The sequence below is a fragment of the Coffea arabica genome, chromosome 9e (assembly GCF_036785885.1).
Source record: "Coffea arabica cultivar ET-39 chromosome 9e, Coffea Arabica ET-39 HiFi, whole genome shotgun sequence".
Lineage (NCBI taxonomy): Eukaryota > Viridiplantae > Streptophyta > Magnoliopsida > Gentianales > Rubiaceae > Coffea > Coffea arabica.
This window is the reverse complement of record NC_092327.1, coordinates 34,655,499-34,676,895: the sequence shown is the minus strand read 5'-3', so window position 1 is coordinate 34,676,895 and position 21,397 is coordinate 34,655,499. Positions and strand designations below refer to the sequence as shown.

Sequence of the window (21,397 nt, the reverse complement as noted above, 5' to 3'; positions counted from 1 at the left end):
TTTATTCCTTTTCCACTATATATTGGAGTTTAAATGTACGGTTTCTATCATTTTTATAGTTGGTGGTCCATATGTACATGATTTATCGAGAAAATGGAATATCAAAATGTAAAGTTCTTAACTTTTTTAGTTTTTTTGGAGTATGTGAGTCTTTTTCGGAGTATGTGGTTGATGTCGGGAGGAAATAATAATCTGAAAGTGTTGATTAAATAATATGTGTCGGGTCTAACTAATTGTTGTTGTAATCTGAAAGTGTGATGTACCTTAATATAGTTTATTAATCTATATTTGAATTCTGAAAGTGTTGATTAAATAATTTAGCTTAGGGACCATGTCAGATCCTTTTAGGACAGTGGATATCCATATACACTATGGTGGGTGGTTTATACATCATCCCAAGATTAGGTATATAAGTGATTTAGTGAGAGTGTTTTACAAATGTGACCCTGATGAATTATCAGCATTTTCATTGTTGAACCTGTACTCCAAAATTGAAAAACAAGCGGCATGTGCAAAATTTTGGTATTCCATTCCAGACCATGATGTGGATGTAGGTGTTATCCCAATAAATGATGACGTGGACATAGAATTGTTGACTACCTGTTATGAAGGACTTCCTTATATGCATATATATGTAGAGGTAGGTCAGACCCCTATCAAAATTGTCTCACCAGATGGCAAGCTCTTATTCGAAAGAGTGACGAATGATGGTCCACTTGCTTTGCCGTATAATGAGAATTCTTCAGAAATCAATTCAGATCTGACTAGAAATCGTGCTGGAGTTTTACAAAATCCTGTTGATTTGACTGATTTTGAACCATATGTTAGAGATACAATAGGGCAAGAAAATGACTTAGATGGCACAGCTGATGTAGAAGCTAATAATGGCACACAAAATTCCTTCGAAACAACTAAGAAAAACAAAAGAAAGGGTGGTAAAACTCTAGTGAGGAAGAGACAAACTGTGGTGCAACATGTGAAGAGAGCAGCAGAAAAATCTGTAAGAAAATTATTTCAGCAGAATACCAGAATAGATGCTGTCGACAGCCAGCAAGAGGTTTCTTCAGTGAACCAAAGTGCAGAAGAATGTGAAAATCAAGGTAACTTTGACAGAGAAGCAGACACAGTCAATAAAGAGGAGCAGCAAGGTAATTCTGACAGAGAACCAAATCAAGTCAACAGAGAACAGCACCACAGTGAAGGAAACGAAGAACCTGATCCGGATTGGTTGAGAGAGGGTCTAAAATTTGCAGAAAATGAGAACATCTTTGCAACTGCTGGTTCAACTGTACCTCAAACAAATCAGCAAACTGATGACTTGAATGAGCAACAGCAAAAACATCAGAAACCAGAAGGTGAGGAGTCCACAGCACAGCATCAGTATGGAGGGGACCAACCTATTGGCCCTGACACTGAGGAATGGGAATGAAATGAACCTGTGACTGCAGAAGAAGACTTCCTACATTCCGATGATGAAAATGGGTCTGACTACTCATATTTCAATGCTGCAGTGAAGTTTAACAAGCCAAAATTTGAATTAAAGGTTGGGAAGAAATTCACTCATTTTACAAAATTTAGAGAAGCACTTGTGGAATGGAACATTAGAGAGGGATATAAAGTTTTATATGTTATCAATGATAGTTGAAGGATAACTGCCAAATGTGCAAAAGGATGTTCTTGGAGGATTCATGCAAGCAGAGTTAATAGGATTGACACTTTCAGATCAAAACACTAAAGGGAGAGCACCATTGCGGCAGATAGTACACTAACAAGCATGCAATTTCAACTTATCTGAGCAGAAAGTTTCAAGAGAAGGTTCGAGATGACCGTAATTGCAGCCTGGATGACATTATATTAAGGGCAAATTATCCAATTGGCCCTTTAACTCTTTGTCTAGGTAAAATTAAACTCCTCATCTATTTTTTGCTGACTTTAAGCCCTTGAACTTGTAAAAGTGGAAAATCGTGGCCCTTTTAACCAGTTTCTCCGATTTTGCAACCGGAGGATCAATTCACACGAATGCAAGTGTGCTTCTTCAAAGGGCATTTTTGTCCGCATATTCCAAGCAAAAAGGGCACAACTCCTCCCTCCCTCCATTTTCCTAACCCAACCCAATCCAACCCAACTGCTAGTCGAAACTTCACAGCAACAATGGAAGCAACAATGGAGTGGCAAGAGAAAATCTTTCCGACATTTTCCTTACCCATTTTCATCTTTCCTTAAGGATCTTTGCGGAGGGAGAAGAGCAAGAGAGAATCAGCACTGTCGGGTTTGGGTATCATCGACATTGAAGCAACAAGGAGTGGCAAATCAGGCCAAAAAATCATCGACATTGAAGCAAGAGAGAAGTCTGAAAGGAAAAAAAAAGGGGAGAAGGTAAAAGTTTTGTGAAGAGAAGAAAAAAATGCGCAAATATCGCGGCCCTCTACTTCCTACTTGTCGTTGCGATAAAGTCACGAAAATGATTACTTCTTGGACTGATAGAAATCCAGGAAGAAGGTACGCCGTTTGCTCAGAAGAAGTTGGTGGCTGCGGGTATTGGAATTGGATTGACGACGAGATGTGCCGTCGTTCTATTGAGCTGATACCAGGCCTTCTAAGGAGGATCAATGCAACAGAAAAGCAAAAAGACGAATTTGAAACTGCAGCTGCGAGATCCGAGGCAAAAGCTGCCAAGTTGAAGGCAAAATTGAGAGAAACAAAGGAGCAGCTGCGGTGGCAGAAATGGTTGAATAAGTTCCTTGTAAGGGTTCTTGTGGTAAGTTGGCTGGTTGCTGTAATAATAGTGCTTACAGAGAAAAAAATTGCAGGTGGAGTCTCTCTTGGGATACTCCAAATTGGGAATAAATGTAATGGGATTATGCAAATTGAAGGCGATACATGAAGGGCAGTGTGTAAGTGTAACATATTGCCATCGGTACTGCCAGTTTTGAGGATCATGGATGGAGCAAATGGATCTATGGTGTATGATGCAGATGGTTAGAGAGAAGTATATTGTATTGTTTAGCTTAAACAAGTCTTTGTTGTACCCACAGATTAGTGTAAAAGTGTGGTTGAACCCAATCAATGCTAACTGTAATTTTCGACAAGTAATGTGATGAGAATTATTTATCCCAATACGCATGTCATGGGTTTTGTTGGATGTATTTGATTTACCTAGTCAACAAAAATTGCTATACCAAACCATACAAATATAAGATAGCAACTGCATAACATTAGAATATAATTAGCAAAAGAAAATTACAATGATGTTTGCCTGTAAATACAGTCAACAATCACTTTCATAGGAAACAGACAAATACACAAAAAGTAGTGACCTGTGTCCATATTGCTAGATACCAAGCATAGGCACATGCTTTGATTCCCCACAAAAGCCAATTCAAAAAAATATCATTTATAGTTTCAACATTCTAGTTATATCCATTTACAGTCAACAAAATCACACAAAAATATTTGCAGGTCCAGCAATACTTCAAGAACTTGTTCCAGATGGACCCTTTCCTCTTCCCCTTCCCCTGCCTCTTCCTCTTTCTCCACCTCTTCCCTGCCAGTTTCCAACATTGAAAGGTGGATCTTTGCCCAAATAAGCATAGTTGAGATTAATAAAACCTTTGTCTGCTTCTGTCAGTGGCCTTTTTGATGTACTTCTCTTGTGCCTATGAACTGGTGGTCTTGAGGTGGATTGCTGAGACTGAAGTTGATGTGTTGGCTGCTGCTGAGAAGGCTGGGACTGAGGTTGATGTGTTGGCTGCTGCTGAGTTTTTTGCTGATTTCTTTGTCCCTGATTCTTGCTTACCTACATATTAAAGAAAGTATTTCAGATCACAAAAAAAGGTCACAAACAGGCTGAAAGTTATAATGAAGTGCAAACGCACACGTTGTTTTTTTGTTGGTGCTTCGTGCTGTCGCTGATTACATGGTTGTCCAGTAGGTGCTGGTTGTTGAGAAGGTTGTTGTTCAGTAGATGACTTAGGAGGATTCTTGCAAGTTTTAGCATTATGTCCAATCCCTCCACACTTTCTACAGTGGATTACAACCCTCTTTCGCAACCTTTTGCCATGATCTTTTCCTTCTGTAACATCTCTCTTTCTAACTTTCTTTGGCCTGCCAGGTTGAGTGACACTTGCTGGTGGGTCCAACTCCAGCATGTCTGACTGTGGCCACTGGATATCTCCATTAATAGGCTGCAACACATTATCATAGATGTTAAAAAATACCTCCCTATGATAGCAGTTAGCCAACATTTTGTGGGGATCCTTTTTAGCTCTATGTAGAGCAGCAATTGCATGGGAACATGGAATGCCACTCAAGGCCCACAAATTGCAGGTGCACTCATTTTTGTCAAGGTCAACAGCAAATTGGGCTCTCCGTGGCCCTTTTGCTTGATTACCTGAGCTTGAATTCCATGTTATTTTCCATTGTACTGCACGTTTGACCCTTTCTTCCACAATTTCTCTAATGAGTGGTCCACCATTTAACTTGTATTTTTTCATTGCTGCCCTTCTCTTTTGGATCTTTTCCATCAGGTATTCCCTAATAGCCTCCATCATAGAAATAATAGGCTGGTCCCTAGCCTCTAAAATATGGGCATTAAATGATTCACACAGGTTATTAACCAACATATCACACTGTGTATGTTTGGAAAAAAAGGCCTTACACCAATGTCGAGGGTGTGGTCCCTTCTTCACCCATGCATGTGCTTCTTTGTCATAGGTTTTAAGGTCATCCAAGGCTTGGTTGAAATGTTCAACTGTTGTGGTGCTTGCTATATGCCACAATCGATCCTTTAAACCTAATCCTGGATGTTTCTTCTTGAAATTCCTATACATGTGTTGAACACAGTACCTGTGTTCAGAATTTGGTAGAACCTCTGCGAGTGCTCTGTCTAGTCCCTACAAAAAATATCACAACAGGTATAAATTAGATATCTAAGCCAAGTGGTGAGTTTGAGGGCAACAAATATGCTATATTAAAAGTTCAGGGGCTTGTTTTTACCTACACTAAAAGTTAAGGGGCTTACATTCTGCTATACAAAGTTAAGGGGCTTATTTTTATCATAAAATAAAAGTTTTAGAACTCTCATTAAGCTTTTACCTTCTACTGGTCGGACATGAAAGTATAATGTCCCTGGTTCTGTATTTCCAGGTCGCCACTCAAAAGGGTTAGGAACCATCTCCATTGCTCCGTGGCCTCCTTTTCAACAGCTGCCCATACAACTGGCCAAAAGCCGTTGTTGGGGTCCACTGCAATGGCTGTCAACAGCTGGCCTGAGTATCTACCTTTAATATGACATCCATCCAAACACAAAATAGGTTTGCACCCATCTTTAAAGCCTTTCTTCAGTGGGCCAAGGCAGCAGTACATCCTCATGAACCTTGGATTACATCCAGGTTCTCTAAATGGAGTGAACATAACCTCCATTGTACAGCCAGAATGAGTCCTTTTAATTTCTTCACAATATTGCCATATTTTCTTGTATTGTGACTCAACTGACCCCTTGATCTTCTCTATAGCTAGTGTCTTCGCCTTAGCTGCAACATGCTTAGATATTTCTGCCTGGTAGTCTTTATGGACTGTTTGCCTTAACTCTCTTGTTGGCAGATTGTTATTTGATCTTATCCTCTCTACATACCTGTCAGACAGCCACTTGGCTGTAATATTCTTATTTTTCCATGCATGGTTGCATGTTTCATGGACATCATGCAGAGACTTTACTACCAAGTCCTTTGTGCCCAGAGCCTTTTCTATTGAAGCAAATACAAACCATTTACATGGTTCCCTACACTTGGCCCTCACCCTGGTGGGCTCATTTTTACTGGTCCAAACAGGTTTACCCATCCTAATCCCATACTCAGTCACAGCAGATTTGAATTGTGCTCTTGACTCAAACTTCATCCCAATCTCGAATTTGGGATCCCTAAGGAATTTCTCTAGGACAAAGTCCTTGTATCTCCCTTTGAATTCATCATCTGATGAGTCATTGTCACTGCTCAGGTGATCAGGGATGTAATCTTGTTGGAGTGAATCTATATCCTCCATGGTTATCAAAATCGCGATCCGGATCGTAGGATCGTACGATCCTACGATCCAAAGAAGCAAAATCGATCCGGATCACACTTAGAATCGCAAATTACATGAATCGAGCATAGGATCGCGTAGGATCGGTAGGATCGTACAGAATCGTACGATCCTACGATCCTACAACGATCCTACAAAATTTTGCTAATATGCGAAATATGATATTCCATTTTGCAAGTAAATGAAAATATTTGGGGTAGGGTTATAATTTATCAAAGAATTGAGCCTTTAATTGCAACGTTTTAATAATTTTTGCCCAAAAAGTCAAAGAAAGCACCGAATTCTTCTCCTTTCCTCAGTCGGTCAATCGGTCAGCCCTTTGGGCTTTGTCTCCTTTCCTTTGTAATGTTTCTTTTAATCTTTTCTTCATTCTCCAGCCTGCACTTTTCTTTTCTTCTCTACCGCTGCCCAGAACCCTAGATTTATCCATCAAATCACCATTGCTGCAACTCTTACGCCTACCAACAAGACTAAATCGCTGCAAGCCTGCGGCTTCTACCAAGGAGGCAAGGACCAACAAGCTATTGCTTCAAGCTTCAAGCTCCAGCACCCGTTGGCCGTTGCTTCAAGGCATCAAGCCACGAAATCCTCTGTTGCAGCCGGATTTTGGCCATTTAAAGCTTCAAAGCTTCAAGATCCAGCACCCATTTTCCTCCAGTTTCCGTGCTGCCACCACACTGAAGCTCCGCACCAGCACTTCAATTAAAGTCACATGTGAGTCTGTTATTTTCTTGCTTGAAAATTGATATTTGGTGGAGGTGGTGATTGATGAAGTTGTGATTTTTATTTGGATTTCTTGTATTTGAACATATATTGCCTTTGATTGAATTGAGTTGAAAGGAATTATACAAAATTCTCGGGCTTCTGCAGGTGCAAACAAGAACTTGAGAATCTGAGATACCCTTCTCTTTATTTGCATAGAAAATTGAGAAACAACGGGAAGAATTTGATTATGAAGTTGGTTATGTGATTCAATGCTTTTGCTTAAAATTGCGCTTAACTGCTAGAGCTACTATTTTTAAGGTTTTGGATTTTCGGTTCTGTTTTGACAATTTCCGCAGTGCAATAAAAAAATCAAATTGTTATCACATAAAAGGGCACAATAGTAGTTGCGAGTATGTCAAATTGTAGCATATGCTTATGCTAATCTTTGGGGCCGTTCAGATTTTACTGCTGCTATTATGTCCTTCACTTATGCTTTCATTGGATTGGCACTTGGCCTTGCAAAAACCATTGGTAATAGGACTGAATTTCTTTATAGCTGAAGAGTTGATATTTCTGCATTAGTTTTCCGAGTTGAGTGTTTATTTGGCTTCTTCAATGTCTGAAAGTTCAATTACTTTGTTGATTATAAGGGAATTTGGGATGAAAGTAAAGTAGCCTCCTTTGCTAGCTCACTGGTTTGGCTTTATTTTTTTCGAATCAAACTACCTGCTAGCTGACTGGTTTTTGGTAACTTTCATTGTTATTGTTTGTTTATTTAGATGATCATCAAGATCGTGAAACCCATGTCCGTCGAAGACAAGTTAATAAAATGAAAGAGATTCATGTTATTGATGAGGATGATGGGCCTTCAACTGAATTCGACCGCCAAGATGATGATTATCTTGATATGGTTCTCGAAAATGATGTTCAAATGGGAACTAATGATTTGGATGATACTAATTTGGATGGTGATGAAGATAATGCCGAAGATGAATTCCAAGAGAATTGGCATGGTGAAGATGATTGGGAAAATAATGATTTTGATAATGTGGATTATGGGAATAATGAATTTGATTCAAACGATGAAAATGATTGGTTATAAATTATTGTATTTCTAAATTATTATGATACTTGAAAATGATGAATTGTTGCTATTTTTTTTTTCATGTTTGTTTAAACTTGACAGATGACATTCTAGTAGTTAATTTTGATCTTGAAAATCTTTTTGGATGTTTGGCTTTTTAGTATTTGTGAAGGTATTTGTAACTTTATATTTGAAATTATGATTATGTAAACTGTGAAGCATTTGGTTTTAAGACTTGAAATCATGACAGATAACAGATTTATATTCTCTTCTTTATTACTTGTTAGATAACAGGTTTATATTCTCTTCTTTATAACAGGTTTATATCTTTTAGGATATACAAAATGGTATATGAATTTCAAATTCATTAATTTAGTAAATTTAGGAGTTTTTGGTGGGATCTTACGATCCTACGATCCGATTCTGTGAAACTAAAATCGATCCGACGTGGGATCCCGATTTTACAAACTTTGATATCCTCTGGTCCCTGGCTAGTTTGTTCTGCTGATCTAGTTCTCTTTCTCCTAACTTGTTTCTTTCTCGCACCTTGCTGTTGTGTTTCCAGGTCAGTTTCTGTTTGCCTTCCACAAACATTCTCCTGTTCTGAACATTGTGTCTGGTCAGTTGTTTCATCTCTCTGCTGTTGCTGTGAAGTTTCACCACAGCCATCAGCATTCGAATTCAAAATGTCCAGCATAATCTCTTCACCACCATAGTCATTGGCGCTACTAAATCTACCATTTTCTTCCTCTACTTGTGATTCGGATTCATCATCTATGTCTTTACCCTCTGTTTCATGTTCACCTTGTTGTTCACCACCATAGTCAGCTTCATGTTCACCCTCTGCTTCATGTTCACCTTCGTGTTCACCACCACCATAGTGGGTGAATTCTCAGTTTATGATGAAAAAAAAAAAATTCTACAACGAGGGCGGTTCTTGGGTTTGTTTCCACAAAAGAGGGTTTTCGCATTCTGGAAATGCGAGCTCATTGAGCTCGCATTCTGAAAATGCGAGCTCACTCGCATTGAGCTCGCATTCTCGCACTACATACCGCCAAGACCCATTTCGAAAAAAAAAGACAAAAGTGAGTGGGAGAAGCAGAACGCAATATCGAAACATAGCTGCCGAACATCAAAACAAAGATTTCGGAATTGTCGAACAGCAAAACAAAGAAAACAAATAACATGCACTTCATAAAAATAACTTATATAATTTTTTTAAATAACATTGCGTTATGAAATTTCTAAAATTACAGTTGAAATTGTAACAGATATTAATGACTATTAACTATTAGATTCTTATAACTAAAATTCGTCGGTGTCAACAAATAAATACGATTCATTAATAACAAAGGAAAATTAGAATTTGATAAAAAAAATTCATTTGATAAAAAAGGAAAAAAAGTTAGTATTTTATTCATAAAATATAGTCAATACCTTACATGTTAACAATTTCATTCTATTTTTTCATTGATATATGAAATAGAAAGAACTATGCATGTGTACTTTTTCCACCATTTAAATGTATTATAATAAAATAACGTATTTTCAACCGTACAATTACCAATTTTTTTTAATATAAAAGAAATATGATTTTTTTTTAGAACACATATTTGATGACTTTAGGCACGTGCAAGTTTTAAAATAAAAAAATTTATTCATCTGCTAATTACAGATTTTAAATAACATTTCTTTAACATTTCTCCGAAATATAAGATTTTAGTAGAGCTTTTAATATAAGATTTTAGTAGAGTAAAGGCAAATTCTACAAAACAAACAATATTTTCTGAAAAATATACATTTTGGTGGGAGCTCGTAAATTTCATTTTAAATTTTTTTTCTAGCAAGTTTGAATTTAATTTTCTGAACGTCATACTTATAAATGCGAAATCTAACAAAAAAATTAAATACAATTTTTGGAGATCAAATTTATCAAATGCGAGCTATTTGAAAAATTTTATTTAGCTCTTACTATTTTCTGGAAAAAATTTAATGAGAGCCCAAAAAAAAAAAAAAAAATATCAGCGTGAGCTCTATTGAGCTCGCATTCGTGGAATGCGAGCTCAATAAGCAGAGCTCGCATTTTGCGAATGCGAGCTCAGCAGAGCTCGCATTCGCAAAATGCGAAGACCCCCCCTACGGAATACCCAATCAAAATCACCCCTTTTGTAGAATTTTTTTAAAATTCATCACAAAATTAGAAATTTCTCCCACCATAGTCAGCTTCATGTTCACCCTCTTCGGTCCCAACATTACTAGCTGCATGAGTGCTTTTTGCTGTTTTTTCACCTCCTACCTTTTCAACCGTATCTATACCTTCTGCTGGCCTAACATTACTATCCCTTTGACTATTTTTTGCTATTTTTTTACCCCCTACATTCCCAACCATACAATCCCTTCTACTACTCTTCTCAGTACCTACATATCTAGTTATGCATTCTTCCTCATCTACTTCCTCTATGACAACTCCAGTTTTCTTTTTCCCCTTGTCTGGTGACTCTATTATTACAGCATTTTTCAGTTCTTCAATTTCTTGATCTGTCAGATGATGGCAATACACTTCCATCACCTTGAATTTATATGCCCAGTCACAGAATGTCCTAACATGGGTATCAGTAGACAATTCTCTCAAACCAGTCCTCATGTCTGCAACTGGTTCAAGGTAATAGTACAAAATGGCTGCATTACGATGACCAACTTTTCCAACCATTTTATTCAACTCATGGATTGACATACGTTCAGCATCACACATATCTATGTAGGCCACTTCTCCATTCTTATAACTGACATAATTTTTCCAATTTATTTTTCCCCATGGTGTAATCTTATGCTAAATATTTCACATTTTGGATCTGCATATCAATATGAATATATTGTTTCAATACAAGTTGGGCTACAACAAATGCAGATAAATATACTATTCAAATTCAAATATAATTAATTAAAATTTTAATTTCTTTTTCACATGCTTTTTAAAAAAGTAACCCTAATGTAATGCTTAAATCGAAATTAAACAATTAAAAAGTTCTAACTTTTAATGAAATGCTAATTATTCGTAAATCCCTACACTTTTGAACAACTAAACAACAAACTTAGGTGCCTACCACCATACCCCCACATCTAGGACCACTGGCACGTCACTTTTAGTAACCCCCACCACCAAAATTTTACTCTCTTCACCCATCCGACCACTAAATATGCTACCTATTTCACATTTAAAGGTTCGAACGAATATACATACCATAAGCGAGGACAGGATCAAAGTATTCATTTTTTGGCCTGATTTGCCACCCCTCCATTGTTGCTTCAATGTCGTTGATACCCAAACCTGACAAGTAGGAATTAATTCTCTTGCTTTTCTACCTCCGCAAAGATCCTCAAGAGAAGATGAAAATGGGTAAGGCTGTTGCTGTGAAGTTTCGACTAGCAGTTGGGTTGGGTTAGGAAAATAGAGGGAATGTGAAGGAGTTGTGCCCTTTTTGTTTAGAATATGCGGACAAAAATGCCCTTTGAAGAATCACACTTGCATTCGTGTGAATTGGTTCTCCGGTTACAAAATCGGAGAAACTGGCTAAAAGGGCCACGATTTTTCACTTTTACAAGTTCAAGGGCTTAAAGTCAGCAAAAAATAGATGAGGGGCTTAATTTTACCTAGACAAAGAATTAAAGGGCCAATTGGATAATTTGCCCTTATATTAATGATGCCAGAAGAAGATTCATGGTTAATATAAGTAGCAAAAAAGCATATAGGACTAAGAGAAAGGCAAGGGAGACAATCAAAGGTTGTGATATGGAGCAATATGAAAGGCTGTGGGATTATGCTGCTACAGTTAGACAGTCAAATTCAGACAGTTATATAGCTATACAAATAAACAGGAGGTCTATTGAACAAAGGGCAACATTTCAAAGACTGTTCTATGACTTGGGTGCTCTTAAAAAGGGCTTTCTTGCAAGTTGTAAACCAATCATTGGCCTAGATGGTTGCTTTTTGAAGGGTCCCTTTGGAGGTCAGCTGTTAGCAGCACTTGGAAAGAATGGAAATGACAATATGTTTCCTACAGCCATTGCCATTGTTGAAGCAGAAAACTATAATAGTTGGACTTGATTTTTGAAGGAGCTGATTTCTCATATTGGAAGGGGCAATGTAGTGCCTTATACCTTCATTTTGACAGGCAAAAAGGCCTAGTACATGCTATAGAGGAGTTATTTCCTGGTGCAGAACACAGATTTTGCCATAAGCATCTGTTTGAGAATTTTAAGGCAAAGTTCAAAAACAGTGAACTGAGGGAATTGTTTTGGGTTACTACATCAGCAACTAATGTTGATGATTTCAAGAGAGCATTGAATGCTTTGGAGATATCTCAGCCACAAAATGGAGAGGACCTTACTGTTGCTTCTTGGTTAAAAAGGCTGTCATATCACTTGTGGTCTAGAGCATATTATGGAATAGCTGCTAAGGCTGATATTTTAGTCAACAACCTAAATGAGAGTTTCAACAACTGCATTTTGAAAGCAAGAGACGAGCCAATTATGACTCTTCTTGAATTTTTCAGAAGAAAGTTAATGCAACGATTGACATTGAAGAAACAAGGCATGGAGAAATATGGAGGCAAATTCTATCCAAACATTGTTGAGAAGCTAGCCAAAGTGTAGAGAAGAGCAGGCATTGTATTGCTGTATTTGATGGTATTGACTCATTTGAGGTTGATGGTTTCAACAGAACCTCTGTTGTGAATTTACAACGTAGAAGCTATTCATGTGATGCATTCCAATTGACTGGAATTCCATGTGTGCATGCTATTTTTGCCATTCAAAGCATGCGGATGAAGGTTGAAAACTATGTCGATGAGTGCTATAGTAAAAAGGCATACTTGAGGGCATATGCTTATAGCATTGGAGCTGTTCCATCCAAAGATCACTGGATTGATAGTGGAATACAGCTGTTAAATCTACCATTTGTGAAGAAACAACCTGGGAGACCTAAAAAACTTAGGAGAAGAGGTCCTGATGAACCGAGAGATCCACTAAGAGCTTCCAAAAAGGGGTTGACAATATACTATAAGAGATGTTTAAAAGCTGGCCATAATAGAGAACTTGTAAAGAACCTCCTCATCCCAAATCAAAGTTGTACAAGGTACATTTAAGTGCATAAATTTTTCAGCACTATGTACTCTTGATAATTATTCTAGCAGTAAATTTTGTATTTGGTTGCAGGCTCCAGCAAGCAATAACTAGCGAGGGGCAACAATAGTTACCACTTCAGCCCCAACCAGAGAAGCATCAGTGCATCAAGTATCTCAGCAAAGCAGCACTGCTGCAGTTAGTGATAACAACCCCAATTCTCGATCCAAAAGATCTAAGAAACATTAGGATCAGGAATTTAGGATGTTATTTTTAGGACTTGTGTCGATGTAAACAAGTTGTAATGGATTAACATGTTTTGTAAGTGATGCAACTTTTTAATCCTTGAACATTATTGGGATCGTTGTTAGTTATTTGTAATGACATTATTAGCATTATTGTTCTTTTTTATGATGCCGTATATTGGATTGTGGTTATCATATTATGACTATCCAAATTAGTAAGGGTTCATGAGTAAACAGGTTGTATAGTTATTATCTTCTTTCATTAAGGAATACAAACCATGACAAAATTTGAAATTTTTTCATAAACTAAAATCATTACATTATTTGGTACATCATATGCTGCCACTAACAAAATTACTATTTTCTACAAGCAGCAATAACTAGAGATAAATAACAAACAATAAAGGATAAAATCATTGGATACGTTTGGATTGGCCAAATTTTCATAATTTACCTTAGATTTTTGACTTGCATGATTAAGTTTATTGGAACATAAGGGACCCATTTATTGTAGTGAAATGACGTGCATTTAAGATGGAAGAAGTTGGCAGAAAGGAGTAAGTGTCGGATGGTAAATTCTATGGAGACATACGGGACCCATTTTCCTTGAAGTATTCCATGCCCTAATTTGCTTACCTGGTCAAACGATGGAACCCTTCAGTTTGAAAATTAGTTAGGTGTCTGATTTGAAATTCTGATTTGCGCACTGAACATGGAACATATAATAAAATAACATGGTGGTTAATTAAACAAGCATGCACATGTTTTTTGGCTGGTGTCTCGGTTCGCGTGATAAAAATACAGGTTTGAAGCCATACCTACCGTAGTGCTTACAAGAGGTTGAAGACAGCTATATAAGCAGGTGTAAAACAACTCAAACGGAAGGGAAATGAGAATCAAACGATATTAAATATGCACCCTACTTAGGCAAGACATACCCCTTTCCCATAATTAACGTAAATCGGTACTACTAAAAAGGGGTTTTTTTTATTTAACTTAGCATTTAAACAAAAGATTAATATAAATTCACCTATATCTGAATTAACGATGGCGTGTATTTCTATAGGTACTGAACATATGATTGGCCATTGCATCTCTCATGCCAATCCATTGGTTAATCACTTCGGGAGGGGAATGTAATGGATGTATCTCCGGATAGGGAGGAATTGCACCATTTGTGTCTGGATCTCCTATATCGGGGTTGGCGAAATAATAGTCATTCGGCTGTTGATCTCTAATGAAATTATGTACAGCACAACAGACAATAACAACGTTTATCTGAGCAGTCATCATATAGTGGGGTATGGCGCCCCGCAAGATAGCAAATCTCCTCTTAAGGACCCCAAATGTTCGCTCTATGACATTGCATAGAATAGAATGTTTGTAATTAAAAAGTTTTTTGGCGGTGGCAAATCTCCCCCTTCTACGACCACTAACATCCGCTTGGCGTCCTCTATAGGGTGGTAAGAAATTGGGTAAATTTCGATACACGGAATCAGCCAAGTAGTATTTGCCTATACCAAACGTATTTTCAAAAATGCGCAATTAGTAATGTGAAATTAATGCTAAATAGAAAGAACAATGGTGTAACTCGCATACCCGGAGGGGCATTGGGAAATGATTTGGGCCCGTTAGAGCCCCATCCAAAATACGAGCATCATGGGCACTTCCCTCCCAACCTGCATACACGTATACAAACCTCATATCATGATCACATACAACTGACTGCACTCCATATCTATTTGTGTATGCCACCTGTCGTCTACTCGGGACAGAAGCGGGTATATGTGTCCCGTCAATGGTCCTAACTGCGTCCTTTATAAAAAACAAAAAATTCTCTTCATTATTTCGAATTTAATGAATTACAGCAATTACTCACAAAATTAATATTATTAGTTTTTTCCAACAAACAAAATATGCTTAAAAAATTTAGAAAGAGTAAAAGTGAAGAGATTCTATTCACAAACTTCTTCAACCTTGTACTACTGCCATGTGAACAAATATGATGATGAAATGTATAAGGTGAATCATGTGACTTTGCTAAAATAGTTCATTAATCGTTGGACCAGTAATAGTTGTCAAAAACATCCTGTAGGTAGTACACTAATTTTATACTTGTAGCACATGAGGGGTCTTAATTTAAGCTTTTTAACATCTGACTGGATATCATGGGAATAATAATTTGAGTAATGCTTGGCCAGTGGATTTTCAGCTATAACAAATATGGTTATATAGGGATGTAAAATGAACTACTTTGGGGCATAAATTCCATGCACCATGCATCCACGTCAAGCTTTAGCCAAGCATACCTCAAACCATAGATAAAATCTGGTAGCATTGAAAATTTTTGGATGGACTTCATCCTGGCGCCTTGGAGTGATGATGAATTGCGCAAATGTACATAGACCCTTGATAACTTCATGAATATTCCGATGCACTATCTCCAGCGAGTGGTTGAATCGGTCCACAATCATGCGCATCCGCATATTGTGACTCATCATAACTAAAGTCATCGCAAGTGCCTCCTCTATCGTCACCCTTTTTTGATGATGCTGGGGAACAAATCCACAATCGGCCAATATGTTGCACAATCTCATAAATGAATCTACGCTTAACCTCGTTGCATCCATAATTCGGGTGTAGTGCCCTGACATCAGTTCTTCAAACCATTGTCTGCCAGATAAAGCTGATGTTCTGCATGGAACCTTCTGGATAGGACCTCTGATTGGTTCAGCATCTAGACCGAACAATAGGGCTGCATCGGCTGCAAATAGAAGATCGTCTTCATCTGAGGATGAACTAGTTGCATCTCTATACATGTTGAAGTTAAGCACGGAATACGAAGTACTATATAAAATGCGTGAAAAAGTAACAGCAGGTTATAGGCTATGGGGAGCGATTCTTAAGAAATTTTGAGGGTGAGGGTAGGAGCGATTGGTTTATATTGCCAGTGAAAGCTTATAAAAGCATTCGCTGGTACGTCTAACTGTGGCGAAAATTATTTGAACGCTTGTCAGTTCGCCTGTCCAACGATTGCCTCCACGAATATGTTGATTCTGCAAAAATACATGTGAGAAAGCAAGACTCATGTGGATGTCAATAGTGAAGAGAGTACGTGAAGTCCCTTCATATCACAAAGAGCCGTCCCCACACACGCTAGTAGCCATAACGAAAATCTTATATGAGATTACATAGTAGGAAAATCTGTTGCTATGGACAAAGTACTTGTCCAATTTCTTAATATAATATTAGGATACATTCTAACTTTTACCGAGGACAGCAAGCTGCTCATCCCATGTTCCATTTGCAGTACTATAGGACAAATGCTTGGCACTTTGGGATCATTCCTATTTGGCATCCCATGTGTATCATTCCTATTTGAACGAATGATGCATTTGGTTAGAAAAGTTTGGTATCAAGGAAAAGTAAATAATTTAGGAGTTTTATTGAAATTTTTTACTCCAATTGGAACCGAGTTTAGGCATATTGGAACAATTTAAAATATAAACATACAGTTACCACAATTTAAAATATAAGCATACAATTTCAAAAAATTCCCCAAATTTTCATAAAATTACTTTTAATAATTACTTATCTACAGCCTTCTGTTGTTGTTTGCCATTTGAAGTACAATGGTGAGTAAAGTGGATCTCTCTATTAGTCAGTTACTACGTATTCATTTTTCAGGGATTCAAGAATTGTGCATTCTCACAATCTTGTACAAGTAAAGTGCATGTCCTTTTTTTCCAGCCAACATATTTGAATTTCTTGTCTATGTCCGCAAGCGCAACATTAGAAAGCTGCAGTTCAAAAGAGGATGAAAACAACTCTGGGTATACACGTAAGGCACTAATATGGTTTCCGTGGTTCATATATAAGCACTAATATAAGGCACTAATAGCAGACACTAATATAAGGCACTTATAAAGGCACTAATATAAGGCACTTATATAAACGTTTGAGCTACATCCTGTAGCTAGTTTTCGTGGTTCAAACATATAAGGCACCCTGACCTCCTGCTGTCCATGCAAAGCGATAAGTTCAGGCTATAATATAACATAGCAGCCAACCACAAGCAAGTTCTGAAGATCATTCTTATTTTATGGACCAAGCAATGACACCATCATATAGGTATAACAACAGAAATTCGCCACTGGAAAATGACCTTTATAATATAACAACATCCAAGCATCATGTTGCACCACTAATATAATATGAGAACAGAAATGCACCGCTATTGGACCAAACAAAGGCACTTTACTTCGACAAAGAAAGCCAAAAAAATACCACAAGCTATTTTTTGCATGCACCACAATTGCAAATAATTCATTCAAGCCTTGGAAATTAAAGTAGTAATTAATCCACATAACTGGAAAGGAAAAAATCCAGATAGTTAATAGCAACAACTAAAAATTCCTAAGAGTTAATAGATAAAATCCACATGCTCACTTCACAGAAATCATTTTTTAAACTGTTAACTACTCTTCACCTGACCCCTTCTCCTCGGGAACATGCAGAGAGTTAATCCAATACTCCTGAAGATCGCGTGCCATGGTCGGGAAAGTCTTACACCATTTGTCATCCTGGAGTTGTAAAAGAACCGTGACTCTCCTTCCTTTGGACAGGCCTTCGAACGACTCGACAACCTGATTTCCCATTGTAACATCGTATTTCTCAGAGTCGTTGGAGCGACGATCCTTAATTTGCAGTTTCGCTGAGGCTAGGTTGTTGAGCGAGTTGGCACACTCAACGAATGGATTGTCGAAACTTCTGCTCGATTTGCTCTGGCGAGATCCGATACCCGAGGTCGTAGCCCCTACGCTGGCCGATCCTCTCTTTCTTCTAACTTTAGGAGCACAATCGTAGCATGCGACATCTGGGTCATCGGTGAGCAATTCATCGCTAAAATGCGAACTTGATTGCCCTCCAAAATGAGTAGCCGGAATATGTCGAGGCCTACGCGAAGAGGGAGATGCAAAGGTTGAAGTTGCTTGGCTTCCAGTGGCAGTTTCTTCTTCGAAGACCTCGGATAGTATCGAATATTTGTCAATGCACTGGTGGTACTAAACTGGTTGTAGTCTTTATTCTCCTGTCAAATTACAAAAAATAATCCTTCAAGCCTCATAGAGAAAACATTTAATAAAGCCAAGACATACTACTATTAGTTAACACACGAGTACCTATTCATCCTATTCTACCATAGCAGCCAAGTACTAATCGCATTTTAAAATTATTCCATTGCAAATAAAGTAACAAGTCACAAGTCAGCCCGGCAGTTATGAATTAAGCATCAAAGGAAAAAATTGAAAACAAATTCTGTTGTCAAAATATTATTTGTTTGGATGGTAGATTACCATTTGCAGATTCGTCCACTGAGATTCATCGGCCAAGAAGCATTTCCTATTCTCGTCCTATCTAATTCTAGTTTCGGTCGAGACTCGCAAACCTTTTAATTTGGCAAATGCACGCCAAATCCTCTTCAAACACGTGTACTTCGAATGGTAGACAGTCCACCCATACTGTTTTCCCCAAGTGGAATTAAGGTAGGCAGCCAGTTTCATCCAATTTGCCTCGGTAGAGATGTTTGGATTCCATTCCCCACTTTTTTTCCACTCAACGAATGTCATACAGAAGTGCATCTCCATGTTTTCATCCCAATGAGCTTTTGCGGTGGTATGGTCACGAGGCATCTAGAGCTTAAAGACCAAAGGAAGTGCATATCAGTTCTTAGTACTGCATAACGAAATTAAACTGTCCAACAATTACAGATTATAGACAAATATATCTTTGTGACTCAAAACTTAGCTATTTTTTTTCCAATAACAATGTAGCAGTGGCAAGTGAAGCAGCAGGTTATATTTGGAAGAACTTGTATAAGTATTGTCCTTATTTCTGGAAAATGTCCTCCTTTAATTAACAACAGCGGCATGCATTCCTAATCTGAACAAATGAAACAACTGAAAAACACACCAAAAGAGGGGTCTGTGTTTTTTATTCCACAAAATCCTTAGGTTTTCCAAAATCACATATAAGTATTTCTACTATTCTGGCCGAATCCAACAAAAATATGATCAACTTGGGCATATGAACTTTACTTCAAGTGATATAACCGAAGGCAACAAAATGCCAAAGTATTTGTTGCAAGGCAATAAACGTTGCCAGTGGTTGTAGCACTTATCAAATAATAATATATATAATTGCTGGACAAGTCATAAGGGTAGAGGGGAACGAATCAGCCATCAAGGTGCTAGTTTGAACCCAAGCATACCTCAAACTATCAAATGAATGGCAGCTGCTAGCACAAAAAATGAATGGAGTAAACAGGCACACGTTCAATAATTGATTAGCCAAGTTCAAGTCAGCCCACGCGAAGAATGATATTAAATGGATGTATGAAGGTGCCTAAACAGGGCCAAAGGTTGAAGACAGCAGCATGAAAATGTAAAGCAACTCTTGTTTTTGCACAGTAGATGAATTTTTTAATGGACTTACCTTGAAGTAGTTAACTAGGGACTCGATGTAGTCATTTGAAGCTGTGAATGAGTGGACGGAAGAAGCCTCGGATGCACTGGTGGGGGTTGGTGGACCGAACAATGATAGCCTGCGCTTGTTGGGCATTTACTCCACGTAAGGGTGTGTTAAGAGGATGCATCTCATGAGTAAAATCCACTTGAATGAAGTAGTTTAAAATACCAAATCTCCAAGTTATCTTCTATTCTCAATCTTCGTTATCGGATGGGGGAGGGAAATGGATGCTTAGCCTGGGGAACTTGCCTATGGTCTGTATCTGTAAAAACAACCAGCATTTATTTGTTTTCATTTTTTACCCAATTCTTCAAAAATTAACTCTAAAACAGCATTACTACATAGACTTCTGGTCATTGAGAGCTCACCCCTAATTTCCTAAAATAGCAGGATACTTTTCAGCTGGTTTCCCTAGTAAAATGGTGCAACTGCCTCTCTCTCTCTCTCAATCCGTAATTATCTAGACAGACTGTTAAGGCAAATCCACAACTGTAAAGCTGTACAATAACCATGCAACCCAAGCATAATGTATCAAACGTAGCTCTACGAAACTGATTTTGAATCCCACATCTTGAAAAAAGTTTGTATTTTTCCTTCAACATACAGGATATATAACATCACCTGAGAGGGAACAGTTAATGGACTTAGACTTGTATATCTTTTTCAAGCAAGAGCAGGCATCTATACAAACCTCACCGGAGAAGGAAATAACAGGTTTGAATCCTATTTCAGCATACTTAGATATTTATAAACTTCAGCATATAAACAAGTTATGCCTACTTCATCATAGTTCTAAACAACAGAAATTCGGTTATCTTTTTCAAATACCAGTTATACTTCAGTTACATTCAAATTCCGTTTATGGGATTTCGATGATAAACATACCTCAAAAAATAGAAGATCTGCGACAGTCAAAATTACTCTAAGAATCAGTCCAATTCAGTTCAGCAGACATTATTCACTTTCGGGCCAGTCCTAATCATGGCTTAACTCAATTTACACATAAACATGGAATTTCATCCTAACTCACAAATTCCGTGTCTATAGGTGCCTAATCATGGGCCATTACGCTCAACTCTGAAGGCAATTACGCGGGCAACAATCCAAAATTTCAGACTGTGTAAAATTTAACTACATGATTTCGAATTAGGGCTGACTCATACATTGGACAAATGCGTAAAAAAACTTGTAAAAAAAAAGACCCGCAACTAACCTGGTTCTCAAATTCATTGCAAATTGTTTTAGATGACACCTTTGAATTTCCTCTAAATAAGCTCCAGTTAGAAAGCTCAAGCTCTTTTTCGAAGTGAACCCGGAAAGTACTCTGGTATTCAGCTGGGAACTTGCAAGTTAATTACCCCAGATCTGGCTGTCTATTTGTGCCTCCACTGGTGGCATTTGCGGGCACTCTAATTGACGTCAACAGGCAATACAAAGCACGGATAGCAGATGTCGTTTTGGATGAAACCTTTTTCTTGGTCGAAGGGGTATAGAAATTGCAGTGGTGGCTGGAGTATATCTCTCAAGCAGCAAACGGAAGCTCATACAATGCTCAATGCTCGATGGACTGTTCTCTTTTTCCACTACGCTATTCACAACAACGGGTAGATTTTAGACAAAGGGTGGTTGTGTCAGTACG

At 37.8% G+C, this 21,397-nt stretch overlaps 3 protein-coding genes across 3 annotated transcripts; 2 read left to right on the top strand and 1 right to left on the bottom strand.

Annotated features, from left to right (window-relative positions):
- Positions 1-3,472: 3,472 nt before the first annotated feature.
- LOC113709804 (uncharacterized) lies at positions 3,473-6,039 on the bottom strand. The gene is made up of 3 exons (XM_027232659.2): positions 5,215-6,039; positions 3,876-4,892; positions 3,473-3,796 (listed from the first exon to the last, which is right to left on the bottom strand). Exons 1-3 carry the CDS (start codon positions 6,037-6,039, stop codon positions 3,473-3,475), a joined length of 2,166 nt encoding a protein of 721 aa, XP_027088460.2.
- Positions 6,040-6,227: 188 nt separating this feature from the next.
- LOC113709805 (uncharacterized) lies at positions 6,228-7,921 on the top strand. Its single transcript, XM_027232660.2, has 3 exons — positions 6,228-6,255; positions 6,343-6,792; positions 7,563-7,921. Exons 1-3 carry the CDS (start codon positions 6,228-6,230, stop codon positions 7,883-7,885), a joined length of 801 nt encoding a protein of 266 aa, XP_027088461.1. The 3' UTR covers positions 7,886-7,921.
- Positions 7,922-11,585: 3,664 nt separating this feature from the next.
- Positions 11,586-13,011, top strand: LOC113709806 (uncharacterized). Its single transcript, XM_027232661.1, has 3 exons — positions 11,586-11,917; positions 12,040-12,516; positions 12,588-13,011. The coding sequence occupies exons 1-3, from the start codon at positions 11,586-11,588 to the stop codon at positions 13,009-13,011; spliced, it is 1,233 nt and encodes a 410-aa protein (XP_027088462.1).
- Positions 13,012-21,397: the final 8,386 nt, after the last annotated feature.

Coding starts and splice junctions, on each gene's coding strand:
- LOC113709804 (XM_027232659.2), bottom strand. CDS start 6,039: ATGGAGGATATAGATTCACTCCAACAAGATTACATCCCTGATCACCTG. Junction 4,893..5,214: donor ACAACGGCTTTTGGCCAGTT/GTATGGGCAGCT, acceptor TATTTTTTGTAG/GGACTAGACAGAGCACTCGC. Junction 3,797..3,875: donor CACCAACAAAAAAACAACGT/GTGCGTTTGCAC, acceptor TTTAATATGTAG/GTAAGCAAGAATCAGGGACA.
- LOC113709805 (XM_027232660.2), top strand. CDS start 6,228: ATGCGAAATATGATATTCCATTTTGCAA. Junction 6,256..6,342: donor TATGATATTCCATTTTGCAA/GTAAATGAAAAT, acceptor TTGCCCAAAAAG/TCAAAGAAAGCACCGAATTC. Junction 6,793..7,562: donor CACTTCAATTAAAGTCACAT/GTGAGTCTGTTA, acceptor TTGTTTATTTAG/ATGATCATCAAGATCGTGAA.
- LOC113709806 (XM_027232661.1), top strand. CDS start 11,586: ATGGTTAATATAAGTAGCAAAAAAGCATATAGGACTAAGAGAAAGGCA. Junction 11,918..12,039: donor AAGAATGGAAATGACAATAT/GTTTCCTACAGC, acceptor TCATTTTGACAG/GCAAAAAGGCCTAGTACATG. Junction 12,517..12,587: donor GTTGAGAAGCTAGCCAAAGT/GTAGAGAAGAGC, acceptor TGGTTTCAACAG/AACCTCTGTTGTGAATTTAC.